Source organism: Vanellus vanellus, assembly GCF_965231255.1.
Source record: "Vanellus vanellus genome assembly, chromosome: Z".
NCBI classification, from domain to species: domain Eukaryota; kingdom Metazoa; phylum Chordata; class Aves; order Charadriiformes; family Charadriidae; genus Vanellus; species Vanellus vanellus.
Genome location: NC_138908.1, coordinates 63,321,747 through 63,342,406, shown reverse-complemented (window position 1 = coordinate 63,342,406; position 20,660 = coordinate 63,321,747). Strand labels below are relative to the sequence as shown.

General features: G+C 43.3%; 1 protein-coding gene across 1 annotated transcript in view; it reads right to left on the bottom strand.

Moving 5' to 3' along the window:
* Nucleotides 1-1,168: 1,168 nt before the first annotated feature.
* THBS4 (thrombospondin 4) overlaps nucleotides 1,169-20,660 on the bottom strand; it is a gene marked incomplete at both ends in the record, with an annotated part of 39,810 nt that continues 20,318 nt past the window's right edge. Inside the window, 15 exons of the mRNA XM_082498000.1 lie at nucleotides 1,169-1,239; nucleotides 3,225-3,364; nucleotides 5,514-5,686; nucleotides 6,193-6,389; nucleotides 6,489-6,537; nucleotides 7,486-7,664; nucleotides 7,935-8,128; nucleotides 10,123-10,175; nucleotides 10,985-11,103; nucleotides 11,778-11,937; nucleotides 13,412-13,519; nucleotides 13,750-13,854; nucleotides 15,222-15,374; nucleotides 18,916-18,993; nucleotides 19,624-19,761. Of these exons, the coding sequence (XP_082354126.1) occupies nucleotides 1,169-1,239; nucleotides 3,225-3,364; nucleotides 5,514-5,686; nucleotides 6,193-6,389; nucleotides 6,489-6,537; nucleotides 7,486-7,664; nucleotides 7,935-8,128; nucleotides 10,123-10,175; nucleotides 10,985-11,103; nucleotides 11,778-11,937; nucleotides 13,412-13,519; nucleotides 13,750-13,854; nucleotides 15,222-15,374; nucleotides 18,916-18,993; nucleotides 19,624-19,761 (1,917 nt within the window). The remainder of the gene's footprint in view (nucleotides 1,240-3,224; nucleotides 3,365-5,513; nucleotides 5,687-6,192; nucleotides 6,390-6,488; nucleotides 6,538-7,485; nucleotides 7,665-7,934; nucleotides 8,129-10,122; nucleotides 10,176-10,984; nucleotides 11,104-11,777; nucleotides 11,938-13,411; nucleotides 13,520-13,749; nucleotides 13,855-15,221; nucleotides 15,375-18,915; nucleotides 18,994-19,623; nucleotides 19,762-20,660) is intronic.

Below are 20,660 nucleotides of genomic sequence, written 5' to 3'. Positions count from 1 at the left end.
ATGCTCTCACCTGAAAGTTTAACTCAGCATTTCTCCTGTATTCTTGTGCTGGGAAAGAGCCATGGCTGTTCATTTTCTCAGGGCTACTTCTGATTTTTAAAAACCTCACTGTATTCCCCCTCTGTGTATTTCCTCCCTCCTCCTTCCCCCAGGCTGAAGTACTGTTTCCCATTGTCCTTTTCAAAGTAATTATCTTACAGGCTGCAGTATCCTTATCTTCAGCTGTCCTTGGAGCTTGTCCTCCCTTCCTTTCCTGGCTCCACTTTCAAAAAGAATGCAGCAGAAATGTATATCGTATCCAACACCTTCCTATACTTTGAATTATAAAGTGCATTGTGATACAATATTTTTTGGCTTTTTGTTTTCCAGTTCTTTCCTAACGGTTACTAACGCTTAACTCAGTGTTTTGGGTTTTTAACTTGGTGACTGACTTTCATAAAATTGCAGAACCTGCTGAGAGAGCTCAGCTCTGAGTGAGGACAGCAGGTCAAAGCTTGGCTTTGTGTATGTGAAAGTTAGGATTATTTTCTTTTTGTAGGTGATTCTGCATTTATCTACATATGTCTTTTTTTGGTTTTGTCACATGCAAGTCATAAGATGTGGCTACAACGCCCCGCAGTCAGCCTTTTTGCTTTTACAGGATGTGATACTGTTACTCATAGTTTATTGGGAGTGGGAGGGCAGGGAGGTCTAACAGAGTTCTTAGAGGAGGTCTGCCAAAGGTAATGAAGTCTCCAAAGGAATTAGCTGCTCTGAAGGAGATGAAACCTTTTCCTTGCAGGACTGGGAAGGTATTAAGAAGGCCCTGGCAACTGCTTCACGCCCAGAGGCAACCTGTTGTTTCTGACACATTCCAGACGACAGACAAAATTGTGCTTTCTTCCCCACTCTGTTTAATACTGAATCCAGAATGGCAATGGATTCAAACTTTTCCTGAGAATGTGTTAAGCAAGTGCCACTCCATTACATGCTGCTCCCTAGATTTTAGGACAGATTTGAAAACCAGTGAAGCCCCAGTCTATTTTGTCTCCTTTTTATTTTCACTTTTATACAAAAAAAAAAAATCACATCAATGAGAACAAGCTGCGGTGTGCACTCTTAAAACAACAATCATATAAGGATTTAAAATATATTGTTTGCAATAGCAATGTTAGTTTGCATTTCCTTCTTAAATATCCCCAATATCTCCAACGCCAAATTGCTGAGCTTGAAATTCTTGGAAGTCCTCTGGGATGGTATCTGAAAACAGGAAAATATGCAAAAGTTTAGTCTCTTCTGACAAAATCAAGGAGCACTTAAATTAATGAATTACCCACCTACCTTTTTTTTTTTTTTTCAGCTAACATGCCTTGTCTTTTATTTACACTTTAAGAATGAACTGGGAATGTTTTCAGTTTTAGCTACACAGAACCAAAAAGCATAGAGAGGCTAACAAGACAGACCTACAACGCCAGCCCATGATGGGGTACTACCAATCTTCAAATTACGTTTCCAACCAAAAGCTTTGTGGCTTCCACTCTTATATTTTTATTTATAAATACTGACCAGAAAGGCAGAAAAAGTGGTTGTCTTCCTCTGCAGCCCAGACACGTTTGTAGCGTCAGTGTCTCTATTTCTCACATATCCTAATTCAACTTCCCTGTGATGGTTTCGTATGCCACAAGAAGGGACAGAAACATTAACCAACCGCAACTGGTAGAAAAACTTCAGAATTAGCAAAGGGAGCTGGAGATGGGTCAATGTCATAAGAGTAACTACAGTTCTGTTTGTCTGAAGCATTGAGTTTGCAGTGTGCCTTTGCCAGATCCCAGAACGTTTTATCTGGAGAGCCACAGAGCCAACCGCAGAGCTAAAGCTGCAGCCAGAGATGAAGCCACAGCAACAAAGCTCAACTGTGTGACCTCAACTTTGCTCTGATTATGTCCACCCTGATGCAGGACAGGTAACTCTAAACTCAAAAAAAGGAAGTAACTATATAAATACACACAGTATAGAGAAAAAAAAGGGTAAGTCCTTTGCTTTTTGTCAATCACTTCTTTTCTTGAGGCTTGAAAATTCTTTTTAAGCTTTTTCTGCAAATGTAGAAACTTGTCTGAAATTAAAACAGGGATAACTGGGGACTCCAGAGACTTCTTTGAGTGGGTTTCATTGACTTACTGCAGCACCTGCAGCAAAGCTACTGCCTGCTCACTGACAGAAAGTATCTGTGACTTCAGTGGCAGCTTTGAAACATGCTTTCTGGGAAACCACAAACTGTTTGAGACTCTTATAAAGTCATTTTTAATTGTGAGCACCACTGTCCAGAAGTTCCCCTGTTCAACCATGACCTGCAAGCATCAGCCTAGGTGTACCGTGTGCCCAAGAACCAGGGTCCGTCACCAGAGCAAGCCATAGAGCCAGGGTCTGGCTGTGCGGCAGCTGTGTCCACTGCGGACCTGGGCTGGGCTTCTTGGATCCACAGAAAGCAAACTAGGAAACTATTCCAACTCGGCTGCTAACTTAGTTTTCTAAGACTGCCTTGGTCAGGTAGGGGTTGATGCTGAGAGGAGGGGGAGCAGCCCCTACAACCGCACTTCAAGCTAGCTGACCTGTTGCCAGGGCAGAAATACCCCAACATGATGCTTCTGTGTGAGTGACCAAGGTTTGAGCTATTCTGTATAGTGAAAGATCAGGGCTAAGCTGCAAGGCTCTGGCCCCAAGAGGAGCGAGCCAGCATGCTCCCATAGAGTCTGAAGATTCCTCCGTGGGAGGAGTGGCATCTTACGATCTTGTCCTACCACAGACAGGAACAACCAGCAAGTATACAAGTGACGCTGACACCTGGTGACTGATCCCATTGGCTCTCCAGATTTATTTCACCTTGTATTCAGAGCTCGAGGCATCCTACATACATGATGGCCTCTGTATATTGTGCGTGTACAATTCTCACGGTCGGTTGGTTTTAAATAACGTTTCTAATTCTCTGATGACAGCTATACTACTTAGTTGGCACAGTCTCTGCAGCAGAGTGACTGCTCTGGGAGGAGCGGCTGTGAGGTGTTAGCTCCCGTCTGGCTGGGCTGCAGTGTGCTGCTGGTGTCAGGGGAGGCGTTTCACAGCTGTGAATAACTTGTAAATGAAAAGCAAAGGAAAGGATGCAAAATGGCTTAATCCAACAGCCGCACTACTGTTTCCTCGTGGTCACTTGCCAGTTGTTAGCTAAAATGACATTAGAGCAACATTACCATTGCAGCGATATTTCAGGTTGGACCAAATAATGTTTTCCTGAGAGAAGCAGAAAACTCCAAGCCGTCCTCCACGCATCGTGGTGTCTATAGTCACACCAGAGTCTGCCACTAGGTCAGAGCCTTCATAAAATCTTGCCCTTAATGAAAACAAACAGAAGCTCTGTTAGGTCTTTTCTGGGACTGCAACATTCATAAAATTTCATTATCCGTGGTGACTCTAGCTTTGGACATACCACGCTCCCATCTAGCCCAGGGGACAGAAAGATGTCTCCTCTGTGGGCTGGGAACTGGAGCAATGCTGCACACTGGACAGAGCTGGGCAGGGAGGCTGTTTTGGTGGTGGTTGGTTGTTTTCTTATGCATACTACAAAAGCCTTGGAATTTTATTCCCTGTAGTCAGTCAGGCTGAGAGCTTTAACCCTTGAAAAATTCCATAGTCGATAGTTACAGGAGAAAGGGAGAACCAGATTGGATCGGTTGAAGAAGGCCAGATGGATATTGTCTCACACAGTTTGAAGCTAAACTTTTTTTTTTTTTTTTTAAATAGGCAAAGTTTCAAATAAACCATTTGGAATCTTAAACTTGACTGTGAGATTTCTTTAAAAATGTGGATATGATTAATTCCAGGAACAGTTTTGATGACTTGGCATCTTCTTATTGTTAGAAAACCTATCAGCAAATTCCCAAATAGCTCTGGGAACAGCTGCACCCTGCCAGCTCCCCAGCATGTGCCTAGTACCGAGGGCTTGAGCAGGACCACACTGGAGCCAGCTGAGCTGTTGCAGCACTGTCTACATCAAGTCCTCAGCCTCTGGGGTACTGGGTAAACAACATAGAGGATGATGAGCCTGGAGGGCTCTGTTTTGGAAGAGGACGCTGCTGGTCTGACATGCAAAAAAATAGCGAGCTGTGAAGGGAAGGACAGTTCCCGTGTCTTTTCATAAAATAAGAAAAAAAAAAACAACAATTCCTGTTATGTTCCTGAGTTTATTTCCTGACTCACTGAGGTAGTTCAAAAGCATCTGTGCAATGAATAGAACTTGTTGTCTTTCAAATTTCCGTGGGAGAAGCTGGCTCAAGTGACTTTTTCCTAGGCTTCCCTGAAGCCTCAGAAAACCTCTGCTAGACACATTATGGTCGGTGGCATCTGGCTTAAACAGACCACAGCACGATGTGGACAGAGAGCTGGCAGAGGTTCCTTTTAGGCCTGGCTGCCTTTAGTTTTCGCAGGATTTTGTGCCACTGACTTTGCTACCTTTCCCAGTTGCAGGGGGCATTAATTAGGCTGGCTAGAGAGACTGCAACCACAGGCAGATGTTTGCTCACGAAGCAGCTTCAAGAACAGCTTGGTCTAAAGAAAAGTTGCCACCCAAGATCTCTTCACTACTGCCATGTGGCTGGGACACAATAATCGACAGTATAAATGTTCTTAATCCATTTTAGCATGAAGACAAACATGCTCGCTCCAATTACCGCTGAAGATGATACTCTGCAGCAGAAAAGTGGAATAATTATACCATCAAGTTATTGCACCTTAACTTCAGGGTGGTGATTTTTTGAAGAACAATTCACTTACCTGTATTTTCTGTTCTATTGTAAAGTTGCAAAACCTGAGCTGATGATGCCAGAGCAGTTTATTTTTTACATTTGAACATCAACCTTGATTTGCAAGTATAATTCCTGCTGATCTGGATGTTGCAGAGTGAAATGTTTCCTCCTGAATTGTGAATTTTGTTTTTTTTTTTTTTCCAAATAACAAACTAAGAATATATAACATGCATTACATAGCTTTGACAAACTTTCTGAATATATGCTATGTAATCTCATATCTGTCACATCAGGATAAGTACTGATCGAAGTTAGCATCACAACCTTTAAGTAGGCAAGTTCTATTAATTCTGTTATCCCAGAGTATATAAATGAACTGTCACAATTCCAACAAAAATATTCCAAAAGATCAAAATTAAGAAATTTTGAAATGCATTGGTTTTCAGATCAGTAGCCAGTAGTAGCTTGGAAAACAAGGTATTAAAAGCCAGAAAAGGGCTTATTAGGGTAGGGCACAGTTACAACGGCCAGATAGTAGAAGAGTTCAGTTACAAACAGGCTTAGCTGGAATTGTCTTTCCTAGGAAAAGAATTGCAGGCTGAATTTCAAAAGTCTAACCTGTTACAAGGCTGCATCAGTGCAAAGACCAGACATACAATAAATTCTCAGGTTGTCATCTGAATTAGGTCTTGTGAAACAACAGTTCAGGCAGACATTATCCATCCTTTCCTCTCTTACCTGATATAACCGATCTGGGGTCTGTGCTGCAAGAACCAACGGTAGGAGACTTTGTCTTTCCACCCTACATTTCGGGGGTCCTTCCACAGCAGCCTGACCTGATCATTGGTGTCCCCCGTGTGCCAGAGAGAGTTGCGGAGATGCTCGCCAGGGCCTGTCTTGGATTTCACAGCCTGCAGAAACACCGTTTTCCAATGCTGAGCACAGAGAAATGTCACTTTCAGGAGCTTTAAGTCTTTCTGTAGCAGGCAGCAGGTCTGCGGAAGCACCCCCCCCTCCTGCGCCCAAGCCCCTAACTTCTCTTGTATAACCACAGCCGCTGCTTGCAGGGAAAGAAAAGCAACCTGGACCAAGGAGAAGGAGGTAATTTGACCAATTAGTCAGTGCACAAAGAGAGCAGAGACTAAACACTCCAGCTGGTGAGCAGAGGCAGGACTGGAGATGAAGTTAATTAAAAAATGGTGCTATTAACAGGGCTGTGTGGCAACCACCTGGCTTAGCCATTTTGACACTGGGAGAGAACAGCAGTCGGGCAGCACAGCCGACATGCAGTACGATGGCTTGGCCAAAGCACAGCATGATGGCTTAGCCCACAGCAGTCAGATGGCTGGGCAGCATGGCCAACACGTGGCAGGCTGTGGGGACCACTGTGTCCTCAGCTAGGAGCCACAACCAGTACCTTTAGCTGAATGCCGGGCTCTGCAACAGCTCTGAAGGGAGTCGCTTGCCAGTATGTCTGTTCGGTCTGTTTCCACATTACCACGTAAAAGCTAGAGCTGTCTTGATAACCAAAAATAAAGCCAGCGTAGTCGTCATCTGTCACCGTGTTCACATGAAAAGTGCCCTCGAAGTCAACGCCGTTAAACGCTGTGTAACCTGAGGATACACGCAGGTTAAAAACAAGCCTACAGAAAATGTGTTCGCATGCTGTAAGTTTTGTGCTGTAAAACTTGAATCTCAGAAGAGAGTACATACCAACGGCAAGGCCGGGATCGCTGTTCATAGTCTGCACAATTTCCATGCCCTGTAAGAGTAAATTCAGGGTGGTCAGCGTGCGTGATGAGCTGGGTCAGCTAAGTCTGGCAGCCTCTTGAGCCCTCCCTCTAGCACCCCCTCCGTCCGTCTCCTCCGTGTGCTCACAATGTGTCTGTAACACTTGTAGCTCTGAATTAAAATGAGAACTATAATCAAATACTAATGTTTCATCTGCTTGTGTGCCCTGAGTCAGGAAGGGTCTTTCTTTTCCCATTGCAGAATTGGCCATACTGATACTCTGATAGTTTCTTTCCATACACCAGCCTTCCTGTGGAAATCACTGAACCTGGCCAGGATTGGAGATGGGATTGGCGGCGGGGGACAAGGCAGAAAAGAGGGCCAGGGAGGGAAAAGAGCTTTTCCTAGGCTTAGCTCATACAGTTTGATCATGGAGTTCAGGATTAAACTGACCCAAGACTGGGTTAAGGAAGGTGTATATATCTCAGCTGGCTTGGCAGAGATTTTGGCAGTCAGAATTAACTTCACATTCCTTGTGACTCAGAACACATTAGCCTCCTGAAGGCTAAAATTCATTAGTGTAAATAACAGCTATTTGACTCCATCTAGGTGTAAATGCTCTGCTATACAGCAGGTCAGACTTTCAAATTCTGGAAAGGATTAATGAAACTGTTTGCTACAGAAATATTTCAATAGGGTGACACAAAAGTCTTGTGTTTGCCTTCTTGGCAGCAGTGAAATCCACCCAGAACAAGCTGACCAGCCTGCAGTTATTTTAGATTATTAGGAGCATCAAGCTTCAAGCTATGATACGCTAAAAGAAAGTTCCTTCATTATAACTCCTGTAAAATAGTCAACCAACCAACAGCTTCCACTTTTCACTTGTTTGCCAGAGATCCGGCAATTGCAGAGACACTTTTACTGTGTTTTTTTAAATGGTCTTTCTCAGACAGGTAAGAAAGACCAGATGTATTTTTACCTGGTTCAGAACCACCCAGTTGGGATCGATCTGCGCATCCCCCTCTGGATCCAGCACCACTGTCTGATAGGCCCTGAAGTCTGTCAAGGTGATCTCTGCGTTCTCAGGGCACACATCGATCCGATCAATCACTGTATCCTGGTCAAAATCAGACTCGCAGATATCCCCAACTCCATCACCTGAATGCATCAGAGAAGTGAAAGCAGATTTATGGTGCAACAAATCTGTCCGAGCCACTGGATCAGGGTGTCCAAGAAGCAGGTGGAGTCTCAGCCCCTATGGCCGCAGTGCCAGGGGAGGGGACCTGAGGACCTCTGCCTTGGCCAGGGATCCCTCCTTGGAGGTAGTGTATGTGCCTGTGGTGACTGTCGGATCCTGAGCACATGTATAATGCTTGGGGAAGGATGCAGTGCCTAAGGACTGAAATGGTTCCTGAAGGCTCATCTTACCATTGTCATCTTCCTGCCCTGGGTTGGGGACCAGCCTGCAGTTGTCAGGGCCTGGGGGCAAGAGGTCAGGAATGCCATCGTTATCATCGTCCTCATCACACTCATCACCCAACCCGTCTTTATCCGTGTCCAGCTGGGAGCTGTTAATGACGGTGGGGCAATTGTCTGTGCTGTCCTGGTGCCCATCGCCATCACTGTGAGCACAGAGACAAAAAGAAATGGCACATCAGCATCAGCTCCTGCCCCTGCACAGGGGATGGCACAGGTACCTGAGTGGGAGAGTCACTGGAGGCACCCCTGGAGCTGGAAACAGACTGGAAGGGGCACCTACTGTCACTCAGGTGGATGAAGAGCAAGGAGACAAGGAACGAACAGAGACTGTATGATAACATGGCAGGAAGATGAAGACTAATCCTGGAGCTATAAAAATACTCGGATAAAGAAAAGAGAAGCCTTACATGGAGTGGGAAAAGATGCCAGAGCCCAAGATCCCAAACAACATCCACTCCTAAAGGATGTGTAAGGCACATCCAACAAATGCAGTGTCACAAATCAAAACGCACCCAGCTAGTGTCCCTTGTCACACGTGTTGTCCACAAGTGTCTTGGTGCTCATGAACATGCAGGCGTGAGCATGAATGAAAATTTATGGGAAACTCTGCATGCCCACTTGAAACCAGACGATTAAAAACAAGTGCCACTTTCACCCTCCTGAATAGCAAGTTTTGTTACATTATGGTCCCGCAGGGGAGCTGCACAGTAAGAAAGGGAAGAAAAAGTCTTTAGTTTCCAAACACCGCTCCTGCCCATGGCTGCGTCAGCTAGTTACAGTGAAGAGTCACCAGGAATGGGGACACAGACTATAGAAAAGGGTTTGGGAAGTTATGGTGTGGCTGCATTGTTTCTCCGTGCTAATAGTTAAATGTATTTGTGCAAAAAAAATGTCCTGGAGTCAGGTTTTTTTGTATACATGCTATAAACAAAATGGTTTCTGGTGATAAGCAGGCATGTTTCCCCTCAGTAGCTTTTTGCCTAGCACAGGCAGAGCAGAAGTGACATACAGCCAAATTAAGGCAGTGCTGCAGTTTACAGCTGTACATATTCCCACCTACCTCTCCCTGTTTAAGAAAGGTGCTCTAATTTTCGGTCAGAGCAGCTACTGTCTGCACATTCTTGAGATAAAATGCAATGAGGACCCTGCACACGTATCTATTGCAAGGTTAACCGCAGGCAGAGCTACAGCGTTTCTACCAGGAAATGCTTCATACACATTAGTTAGGTTTGAGGAAAAAAAGAAAACATGCTTTTTAAAAACAGGAAAAACCAAGGCCGTGTGTACTTAAAAGTAAAACAGCCGGGGGCCCAGCTGGGGGCCTTGGCAGCTTCTGGCCTAGACTGGGAATGTTCCCTACGGAGAGGGGGAAGTCGGCTCCCCATGCTTATCATCCCAGACAGCAGCACTCATCAATGGCACTGGGGTGAGACCTTGCAGCCATCTGTGGCTGGTGAAATGCTGTGCCAGCACAGGATTTATCACTTCCTTTTTCTCTTGCTTTAAGTGAGGAGCACAGGGGAGGACTAGACATCTCCAAAGCTGGTTATGCAGAAGCTGCTTCCAGGCAGGCGTTAGCAGTTTGTCATGGGACGTGCTCCCCTGAATGCTCAGGGCATGTAAAAGCCACAGAGGAGCCTTGCCACTCAAGGGGTTTATCTGCAAATGTTTTACACTTGATAATAAACTTCTGTTCCTGAAACATTAGGTTCTTGTGGAAAAACATACAGCCCTTAACTGTGAAATTTCTGCTGAAGAAAAAAAATAAAGAAAAGAGGAATGAAAAATAAAGAAAAGAAAAAAGATGTCACCTTCCTAAGAAGCTCTGAGCAGCGCTCTGGGTTTTACAGCCAGAGAACTGCTCTGAATGTCACTTCCACAGGAGCTCATCGGAAGCCTGAGTGAACATGGGGCTAAAGGTAAAGGGCTCTGTAACTGCACTGCTACAGGGAAGTCAACCAACAAGGCTCATAAATCATAACATTGTTTTTGAAGTAACAGCTCTTTGAGAAGGTACTGGAATTAAATCCAGGCTAGTCTGAGGGATTACAGCTCTCTAGGAATCAGTACCATGCTTCAGCTCAAGACTAGCCTTTCCCACTTCCCTGCTGCTGTTACAAGCCACAACACAGCATACCTGTCCTGATTGGTGTCGCAGGAATCTCCAACCAGGTCATTGTCAATATCCGACTGCAAAAGGAAACAGAGAGAGTTCCAGTATCAGCTGCTGAGAATGTTTATTAAAATGGCAGTATTAAACCAAAACACAACCAAATCAAATACATTTAAAATAAAAGCATGGAAAAACATTTGTTTTACAAAACATATTTTCTTGTTTGAATCATCCATCTAACCAAAAAGTCAGTTTTATTAAAGAAAAGACCAAACAGACAATGAATAAACAGGGTTAAAATTGATTAGAGCAGTTCAAGCAAGATGAGTAGTTCAAAAAAGATTCCTCTACTACTGGAAGTAAGTATCCCTTATTTCTAACCAAGGTGATTTTTAACCAACTTTAAAAATCTACCATGTTTCTCTAAAGATTCCAACATTTCTCTTAGTCACAAGGGGCTTAATCAGAATTCAAAACATATGAAAATACTCGCTGACTTCTCACCTAGGAGCAGTGAACGTTTTGCTAAAAAAAGACACCAAGATTTTGTCCTGATTAAAGAAATATCAAGTGTAACTAAATCACGCCATTGCATGAAGTCTGCTGTTGGATTCCATGAGACTGTAGCACGCCCACATTTCAGAGCATGACAGTAGAACATGCTGGCAGGGCAGAGGTGCTAACAACATCCCAAGTTATAAGAATACACCTGGTCGCTCCCGATTCCCATGTCAGGAGAGTTTGAAGCTTCATAAAACTTTCCTGAATACCTACTGTTAAAAGGTAAACACTGTAGCTGCACAGGCTGCCTCATTCTCTTGCATTTTTTTGGACCTCAGCAGTCCCTCTCCCTAAATGAGGATATCTTTTCCTTCTGCCTGCTAACCTGGTTTGGGTTGCTGATTGTAGGGCAGCTGTCACAGGCATCACCAACACCATCATTATCCTCATCCTCCTGGTCTTGGTTGGGGATCCTCTGACAATTATCCAAAAGGTTCTTAATACCTAGCAAAAAGTGGATTGGATGTTAGTTAAAAAAAAATCCTGTATATTTTATTGGACAACATAAACATCAAGAACAATAAAGACACTATTCCTTTTCAGCAACTACTTAATCTTGCAACGACGTTATAAGCCTGCACAGCCATTCATTTAACAGAAGTTGGAAATACCTTGCTAAAGAACAGCTTTCAACCCCATCACACACACTTAATTTATTACACACAATTTGTTCTATCCTGTTCCTGTATCACGGCTTACAGGATGGGATGTTTCATCTTTGTTGCTACATTTGAAGGGTTGTGATTTTTTCCACTTCTTTCAAGCCTGCTACAGCAATGAAAATAATACATTATGTAGCTCTTGGGGATCTGGGACAGGCAGCAGCTGTGTAGTCTGGGACATGTTTGCACCTTTAAGGAATTACTGAATGACCAACAACCTGAACTTGTACATGAAACATGGCTTGGTTCATCTGTTGCAGTGTTCAGTGCTTCCAATGGAGGCTAAAATATATACATCTTAATCTAAATAAAAAGGATTCCAAACATATGTTTCAGGAAGAAAGACAATGTGTTACATGACACTTAGCAGCTGGCGACAGGAAATCTCGTAACACACGGCATGTTGTGAGCAAGTTTCAAGAACGTCACAGAAGCTGTAAGTGAAGAATTACCAACCATCTCCATCCATGTCATCATCACAAGCATCTCCTTTTCCATCACCATCCGTGTCCCTCTGGTCATTATTAAGAACATTGCGGCAATTGTCACAAGCATCTCCAAAGATATCCTGGTCACCGTTTCTCTGGTTAACATTGGGAGCCAAGACACAGTTATCCTGCAAGAGACACAGATCCAAATCAGACATGAACCAGGCCCCAAATCTTTAATTTTTAGTTTAGTGGATTTATATAACTCTTGTATTTATTTTTTCCTTTCACAAAAAGTGATTACTGTGAGCAGTTTGACATTTTATGTGAATATTAGCTCTGGATCTGATTTCACTGGCTCCCTCAAAGCTCTGCTTTGAACCACGCCATGGGAACCCTAAACATAAACACCCAGTATCATAAAGCTTTATAACGCTGACTTGTGATTCTCATTTTGGATGAGTCCATGGCGAGTAACCTGTTTTGGTGCCCTGGTTTCCTGGCATGGTCCTTCTCAAAAGCTGCAGTCCAGACACCCCGGCAGGGTTTGTGGATGCTCTCCGTGAAAGGCGGTTGCCCCCTTTTGGTAGAGACTCAAACCAAAGCTGAAACACTTGGAAAAACAGGATTTTTTGATGCAAAAAGTACAAGTCGTATTTTTCTTGTCAGTCAAGCTACTATTGACTAAGACCACCAGGAGGCATATGGAGAAGATTTTATTTCAAAGTGTTGTAAACTTTCCTCTCTTGTCTGACACACCCATGACCTCTTGCACGCACAGAGGCAGAACACAGCTTAGCAACAATACAGAAGTTAGTTGGTTGAAAAGGTGCTGAACCTGCATATAGATTTATAGTTGAAGGAGAATTTAACATCTTTCCTTACAGAACATTAATAAAGCCAGTTGCTTCAAGCTACCAGACTTCAGGATTGGCTTCTGTGGCAAAACAGCCTGAGACAGACCTTCTGTGATTGCTAGTTTGCCCTAGGACTAGGGACTCGGTTCCATTCTGTACTCTGGACACAGCATTCTTGTTGTCTTCCTGGGAAGTGCATTAAGCAATACAACAGAAGGATCTTAATGTAGAGCAACAGTGGGCATGTGAGGATATGGAGTCAACGCAAAAGAGCTTTTACGGTCTGACTTTATTCTCTGATATATTCTGCAGTAGAGTACCCACATGGAAACCTCTTTTACTTTAAGAACATGATTCAAAGCTTTTTCAAGTTATTGGCAAAACACCCATTAATTTCTGTGGCTTTTGGATCTCTCATGGAATGTGATGTCAGGTCAACCTGCTCTTTAAAAAAGGAAGATATTAATGCAGGTAATGTTCCTGAAGGCCATACTATGGGGGAGCATGACAGAAGGACACAAGTTCTTTATACAAAAAGCTCTAGAATTAGATGCTAAAATGTAATAGTGGAACATATACTGGAGGCATATAAGGTTGGGTGAGACAGCCTGGGTTTTTTAGGTCTTATAACAGCGACCATTATAAAAAAGAAAAAGACAAGATTTATAGAGCTGCTGACAGTGATGGGTATGCGATAATCTCTGGCAAATAGTAGTGAGCCAGACTGCAAAAATCACTGCCTATCGCAGTAAAGTGAAATCCTTTTGTTTGCACAGACCCCTGCACCCTGATCTATGCACAGCACCTGCTCATTGGGAATGCCATCTCCATCCGCATCATCATCGCAAGCATCTCCAATCCCATCATCATCGGCATCTTCTTGTCCAGAGTTTGGGACAAATCTGCAATTGTCCTAGACAAAAAATGAAACAAGTCTTGTGTTCTATGGGTAAACTGGAAGCCTTCATAATTTTAATGACTTTTTCTGTTATTGTTTTAATTTATCAACTGATCAAATCAAATACAATTTATCCAGAGGAATTCAATAACTTGGAAAAAAGATTAATACATCTAGTCATGTTTTTTTCACTCTTCACCCCCTCATGCTCTGAGTTATTATATGATTAAGAAAGAATTTCTTACCTTTCTGCAGTTTTCAGCAGAGCATAAGAGTTCTTCGTTAGGGTAGCCATCAATGTCTACATCTTTTCCGCAAATATAACCATCACCAGCCCAGCCAATGCCACACTATCAATAAAACACCATGGTAGTACTACCAAAAGGTTACGGAGTAACTGTAGCATTATTCAAGAGGGAAACACCACATCCATCTTGAAAACACCAACATACAGAAGACACGGACAGACACTGAAGTAAAATGAGGTACACTTCATCATCTCTCAATGCCAAAAGAAAATCTTTGCTTCAAGCTGTCTATTTCTAAGCACAGCTAAGACTTGATGTTAAATCAAATGTATGCCTGCAACACCTAATGTTTTCAGTAGGAGCTATAGATTTCTTTTAGACACTGGTCAGGAATCAATTTTTATTCCTCACCTGTAGGTGGAGAAAAAGAAAAGAGGGGAACTAGGCACAATATGCACCTAGCATCTCAGCAAGGGGCCCATGGTTAGATGGGATGACTGTGTTTTGTTCAGTATTTCTAGAATACGTCTGCAACTAGAGCAAGTTTTAAGGGAAAACTGTGCTGACAGTTACTAAGTTTGCATCAGCCAAGCAAGTGCATCTGCCCACAAGTTTCCCCTAGCCAATTAAATCAGTACTGTTTCAAACAAATGCCTAATTTGTATTGTAACTGAAGGTACAGGTATAGAACTGCACACCAAAATCTGGCCCCCACTTAAAAGGAGGACTTGCCTAACACAAGTATCTAGGCATCTTCCCATTACAGCACAGGCTCAAAATACCCTAGATTCTTCTTCTTTGAAATAGATGTACTTAAAAATGAGAGCAAAGCAACTGCCAGCAGAAGCACGCACTGTATCCAAATTTGGGACAGGACACAGGATTAGGCTCTTGCTTTCCCCTCCAAGCTATTAAAACTAAGTAATATACTTCAGTTAGACTCTTACAAAAAATTTCATATGCCACTTGGTGCTCCTCTGCTCCCAGGGGCGGAAAGCACAGTACAGCCTACCTGTGCCTAGAATCTGTGGTCTCACTTGGAAAAATACCATTTCTATCAGCAGGCAAATACAGACACGTCGGGCATGCAGAGAGGATCTCCACTCACAGCTATGTAGCTGTGAGAGGGCCAGGAGAGGAATTTTCCCTTGTGATGTTTTCTGTAGAGTGACACTTGACAGCACTTTCTGAGGAGACTACAGAAAGTCTTTAAAAGCCATTCCCAAAAGATCTAATTACACAGACAGAGTAAATACCGTGCACAAGTACGGCTGCCTTACAGACAAGCCGCAAGAAGAAAACAATTGCAAGACAGACTCAGCCTGGTTATTTTTGTAGCTGGTCTCTGGGCCAGTGTGCCACAATCTGGTTAAGACACCCAACTGTACAAAATAACTGCAAAGACTTCTCAGTTCCAGCCTAAAAAAGGTTATTTTTCACTGTACAAATGGATGAATTTATGAACTCACAATACATGTCACCTCTCCTCGTCTCTCCTCAATACAACGGGCATGGACACTGCATGGATTGAGGGCTCGATTTCTGCAGCTCCTCTCAGCCTGGCACCCCCTGACTTGGTCTCCTGTATATCCTGGTTTGCACTGGCCGCAGTGGTAAGACCCCTGTAAAAACAAAGAGTTACTAGCCAGCCTTTTAACAGGACTAATTTTTCTTTTAAAGCAAGTGTGTGAGCAAGATTCATGTCATGCTGCTTATGCTATGCAAGTGTAGCTTTTCATCCATTGAGGCTTCTGGCACTGTGAACAAACTTCATTTTCTGCATGAAATTCAGGGTTGGCTCCCACAGCACATGCCGGAAAACATGGTCAACTCTCACCTGTTTAGACCAGACTTCTGTTAAGCCAGAGAAAAGTCATGTAGCAGCAAAAGCTTCTTCATGATGCCTTGTCCCTGCCAGCAACACTCTGAGCTGCTTCCAGGTAGCCCAAACTTTGTGTAAAATTCTAAGCAGCACCTGCTTAATCAAATTGGATGTTCTTATTTCAGTGTAAAGCAGACACTTTATCTAAACTCAACTGGACGCAACTTTTAATCAAAGAGAGACAAGAAAGTTCATCGTTTCATTGCCCTATTTTTTTTTTTTTAACTTAGATGTTTTTAAGCCAATTTGAGCTAAATCTTGTTCTTCAGAAAACAATTCAGGAGTTGAAGACACAGTCGTTTACACTGCAATAAGAACATCCATGCAACCTTTTGCAGTGGTTTACCTAGATGCATACACTTGATTTTATATTTGTGCCACTATCTTTTGTAAACAAACCCAGAGGAGCTAAGCCAAGGAATCTCAGTTTGTGCTGGGACAATCACTATATGAGATATAAGTGGGTAAGTGCAGATAAGAAGGGGTCTTCTTTAGGCATCTAATGTGACTTTTGTCTCTGTCTCACATACTTGTAGATTTGTAACTTACGACATAAGTATTAATTGAATTATTTTTTTTCCCCTATATAGAGAATAATTATTTTTGACATGTCAAGGAACAGAAACAAACTTGTGCATCCACCCCTTTGTGAAACTGAGGTGCTTCACATAACTTCACTCTTCCCATACAAAGCCCGTTGGAGGAACTGTCAGGATTGTTCCAGTCCACCATGATAGAGAGATACATTTACTGCCCAGATGGGCATTATTTTTGTCCTCCATTCCTAGCTTCATTCTAAACTCTATGCTGCCTGCATACTTTCATGCTTAAGACGAAGATATATACAGATGACTGAAAAGTAAAATAATCACCGAGCCATGCAAATGGTATGGCCTATATAAAACATACTGGCCTGTGCACTTTCTCCTAATGGATGACAGGGTAATATCTTCTGGAGTCTGCTGAATTTGCTCAGTATATTCTGTCCTATATCAAGCCCTGGCATGCATTAAAATAGCCTTTAAGGCAGCACTTCCAGACCAAAATGTTTCTAAAGGGAGACAGGAGTAAAAAAACCCACATTGCTCTGGTTTTGACAGATGGCAGGCCACTTGTTGCCCTCTGCAAACAGGGCCTGATGGCCTCCTGAAGAGGACTAGTCATGTCTAGTCATGCAGTAAGATACAACATGTGACAGAAATGTTCTAGATATAAAAAATAAATTAAAAAAGAGAGAAACGTATTGAACAGTGAAAGCAGTCCTAGAAAACAAGGTTATTCATAAGGAAAGCACACCACTTGTTACACTACTGGTAGTGCCAACAATAACCTAGCTGCAAAAAGGACCACCTTTACACCTGCGGGATACTTTTAACCCTTCTCTTGTTACGGAGAAAGCCTGCTCTGTGCTGGTAGTTATAGCAGAGCAGTATTTGACATGGGCATAAGTGGCACATACCATCACCATCAGGTGATGAAAGGCAGGTCCTGCTTGACCAACCTGATCTCCTTCTATGACAAGGTAACCTGCTTAATGGATGAGGGAAAGGCTGTGGATGTTGTTTAGATGGACTTCAGTAACTTTGACACTGTTTCCCACAGCATTCTCCTGGAGGAACCGGCTGCTCATGGCTTGGATGGGCATACACTTTGGGGGGTAAAAATCTGGCTGGATGGCTGGGCCCAAAGAGTTGTGGTGAATGGAGTTAAATCCAGTTGGCAGCTGGTCACAAGTGGTGTTCCCCAGGGCTCAGTATTAGGGCCAGTTCTGTTTAATACTTTTATCAGTGATCTGGACGAGGGGATCGAGTGCAACTTCAGTAAGTTTGCAGATGACACCAAGTTGGGCCCGAGTGTTGATTCCGAGAGGGATCTGGACAGGCTGGATCGATGGGCTGAGGCCAATGGTATGAGGTTCAACAAGGTCAAGTGCCAGGTCCTGCAGCTGGGTCACAACAGTGGCTGGAAAAATGCCCAGAGGGAAAGGACCTGGGGGTATTGGTAAACAGCCAGCTAAATATGAGCCAGCAGTGTGCCCAGGTGGCCAAGGAAGCCAACAACACCCTGGCTTGTATCAGAAATAGTGTGGCCAGCAAGACTAGGGAAATGATCATGCCCCTGTACTCGGCACTGGTGAGGCCATACTTCAAGTACTGTGTTCAGTTTTGGGCCCCTCACTACAAGGAAGACACTAAGATATTGCAGGCTGTCCAAAGAAGGGCAGCACAGCTGGTGAAGGGTCTAGAGAGCAAATCTTATGAGGAGCGGCTGAGGGAACTGGGATTGTTTAGCCTGAAGAAAAGGAGGCTGAGGGGAGACCTTATCACTCTACAACTACCTGAAAGGAGGTTGTAGCAAGGTGGGGGTCGGTCTCTTCTCCCAAGTAGCAAGTGACAGGGCACAAGGAAACAACCTCAAGTTGCGCCAGGTGGGGGTTAGATTGGATATTGGGAAGAATTTCTCCACTGAAAGGGCTGTCAAGCATTGGGACAGGTTGCCCAGGGAAGTGGTTGATTCACCATACCTGGAGGTATTTAAAAGATGTGTAGATGTGGCACTTAGGGACACGATTTAGTGGTGGACTTGGCATTGTTGGGTTTACGGTTAGACTCGATGATGTTAAGGGTCTTTACCAACCTAAATGATTCTATGATTCTGTGATTCCAACTGAAAGGTCCAACTTGCTTCATGGCATTAAAATGGTTGCATGCCGCTTCTAGTGGATCCTAACATCTTTCAAACCATTTCTACTTCAGCTGTGCTTGCTATCCTGGATTTAATATCTACAGGTATCAAAAGCATTTTACTAATTGCAACTCCCCTCTCTGTACTTGTTTAGAGGGATATCTGGTACTGCATAAATACCCTTATGAAGTGAAGACATTGCTCCTATAAAAAGGAGTACCCAGGGGAACAGCTTGCTGCAGCAGTTCTCAGGTGGGAAAAGATGAGGGAAAGCAAAGATTTCATCTTTCAAAGGAGGTTCTTTGCAATAACATACTCATAAACAAACATAATGGGATGGTATGGAGAGAAGAGTTCCTGCCATCCCTCAGGGAAAGTGATAAAGATACAGCTCAGATGAACATGCTAATCACAAATGAAGTATTGATTTTTTTTTATTATTAGTCAGGAAAAGAGGAAAGGATGCTTTGGTTTAGATGAAGCCAAGAAAAAAATTATCTTATTCAGCTCTTCAATCACAGCCACAAATCCAATACTTGCCTCATGGAATTTTAAAACAATCAATTTTTTAAAGTCACAAATGAAACGGTGCTTACCAAAGTGTTTATGCAATGGGAATTTGGAACGCAGAGTCCAAGTCCACCATTCTGGCATTCATCAATATCTAAGCAGACCTAGCAATAAAACAAATCAACATGTAATAAAAACAATGCCAATTAGAGACCCAAGTCTGAAGAAAAACCACCGAAGTTTTAGTCTAGAAGAGTCATAGCCTCTCCCGAAACTGTTCTCAGAATGGTGCAGATATACCCATAGGCTAATTTTCCAATAGACCTCGAGACACATATCAACCCTGAAGAGACACTGTGATACAGAAAATGTTAACCTGAGAATAGGCTTCTGGTTTGCCCACAAGAGTTTAGACAACAACTATCTTCCCCTTGTAGGGTCCTACAGGAACATGCAAAAAATGACAGTAAAATAGGCTTTTCTGTCATACTCTTCCTCGTTCAAAGCCAGTTTACAGAAATCAACAGAGCCCCCTTTAAAATTGATCAGAGATAACTTACGAAGACAATGTCATTTTTTCTTGTCTCCATATTGGTCCCAAGTATTAGACTGTTAATACTCCCATTAAAGCCAAGCAAACACAACTCAGATCTTCTAAGTGAAACACCCTGAGGTCTGCCTAACTGCACAAGGCAATTATGGAATGACTGATGTAGAAATAAAATGCAATACAGATGCACTGACCTAAACCAGCATCTTGCAAGGGCAGTTGCTGCAGGAATGCCGCCACTCACCTGTTTATTGGTCTTGGCGTAGCTGAGTCCTATCCCTTGCACGGTTTGTCCTGTATAGCCTGGGGGACAGGTCTCGCATCGGAAACCTGGAGCAGTGTTCACACATCGCACTCCAGGGAAACAAGGGTTGTAACGACACTGCAAAGAAAAAAATGAACCGAGCGCACGTTCGTGCTTCAGTAACATCCAGACTCTGCCTATGTGGACAGATCTCTCAGTCAAAGGCAGTGCTACGTGTAATGTCTGTATGTCTTCTGTTCAGAGCTGGCTTACAGAGGAAACAGTCTCTGCAGGTATTTCTGACCCAGTAGGTCTTCAGCTATCTCAGTAATTTAAGTAACATTTGCAATATTCCATTATAGCCTGTTGTTGATGCCCTAAGATCTGATCCCCAGTCCTTCCTTTTGCTGGCCAGGTTCAGCTCTCTCAGAGACTGAGAGCCCCCTGGAAGGGTCCAGACCACAATATCAGGAAAGGTGCATAACTCCAACCCACTGCACAGTCCTGCAGTTTTGTTTTGTAACACGGAAGTGGCAGCAGCATTTTCTCTCATTTATATATATTTGGGCAAACCTCATAGCCAGAAGTGACGCAAACACGAGCCAGATGAGCAGGGATGTGTCAGTAGCACTCACACTTTTCTAGACCAGAGGCCCACAGACAACCCTCAGCACTTCTCCCAAAATACCACATGCCCACAGCATCACCCTTGGCCTGAAGGCACCATTCGCTTCATTGCCTCATGTGGTTTTACAGAATGGCTGTAACTCATTTCACTGGCCTTGTGGGTGGCAGTTTGGGAACCACATCCCATATTACTGCCTCTCCAACATCAACACTAGCCATCATACTGTATATGACTCAAAGACAACAATAAATAAGAAACATGAGAAAGAAATATAGAAAAGTTTTAAAAATATGCCTTTTTTCCCCCCGCCATTGCTAACGTAAAAACATCTGCAAGATGGGGGCAAACAAGCCAGAAGATATCCACCTACAACAAACATGCAACTTGTAACCAAACACACACACAAGGG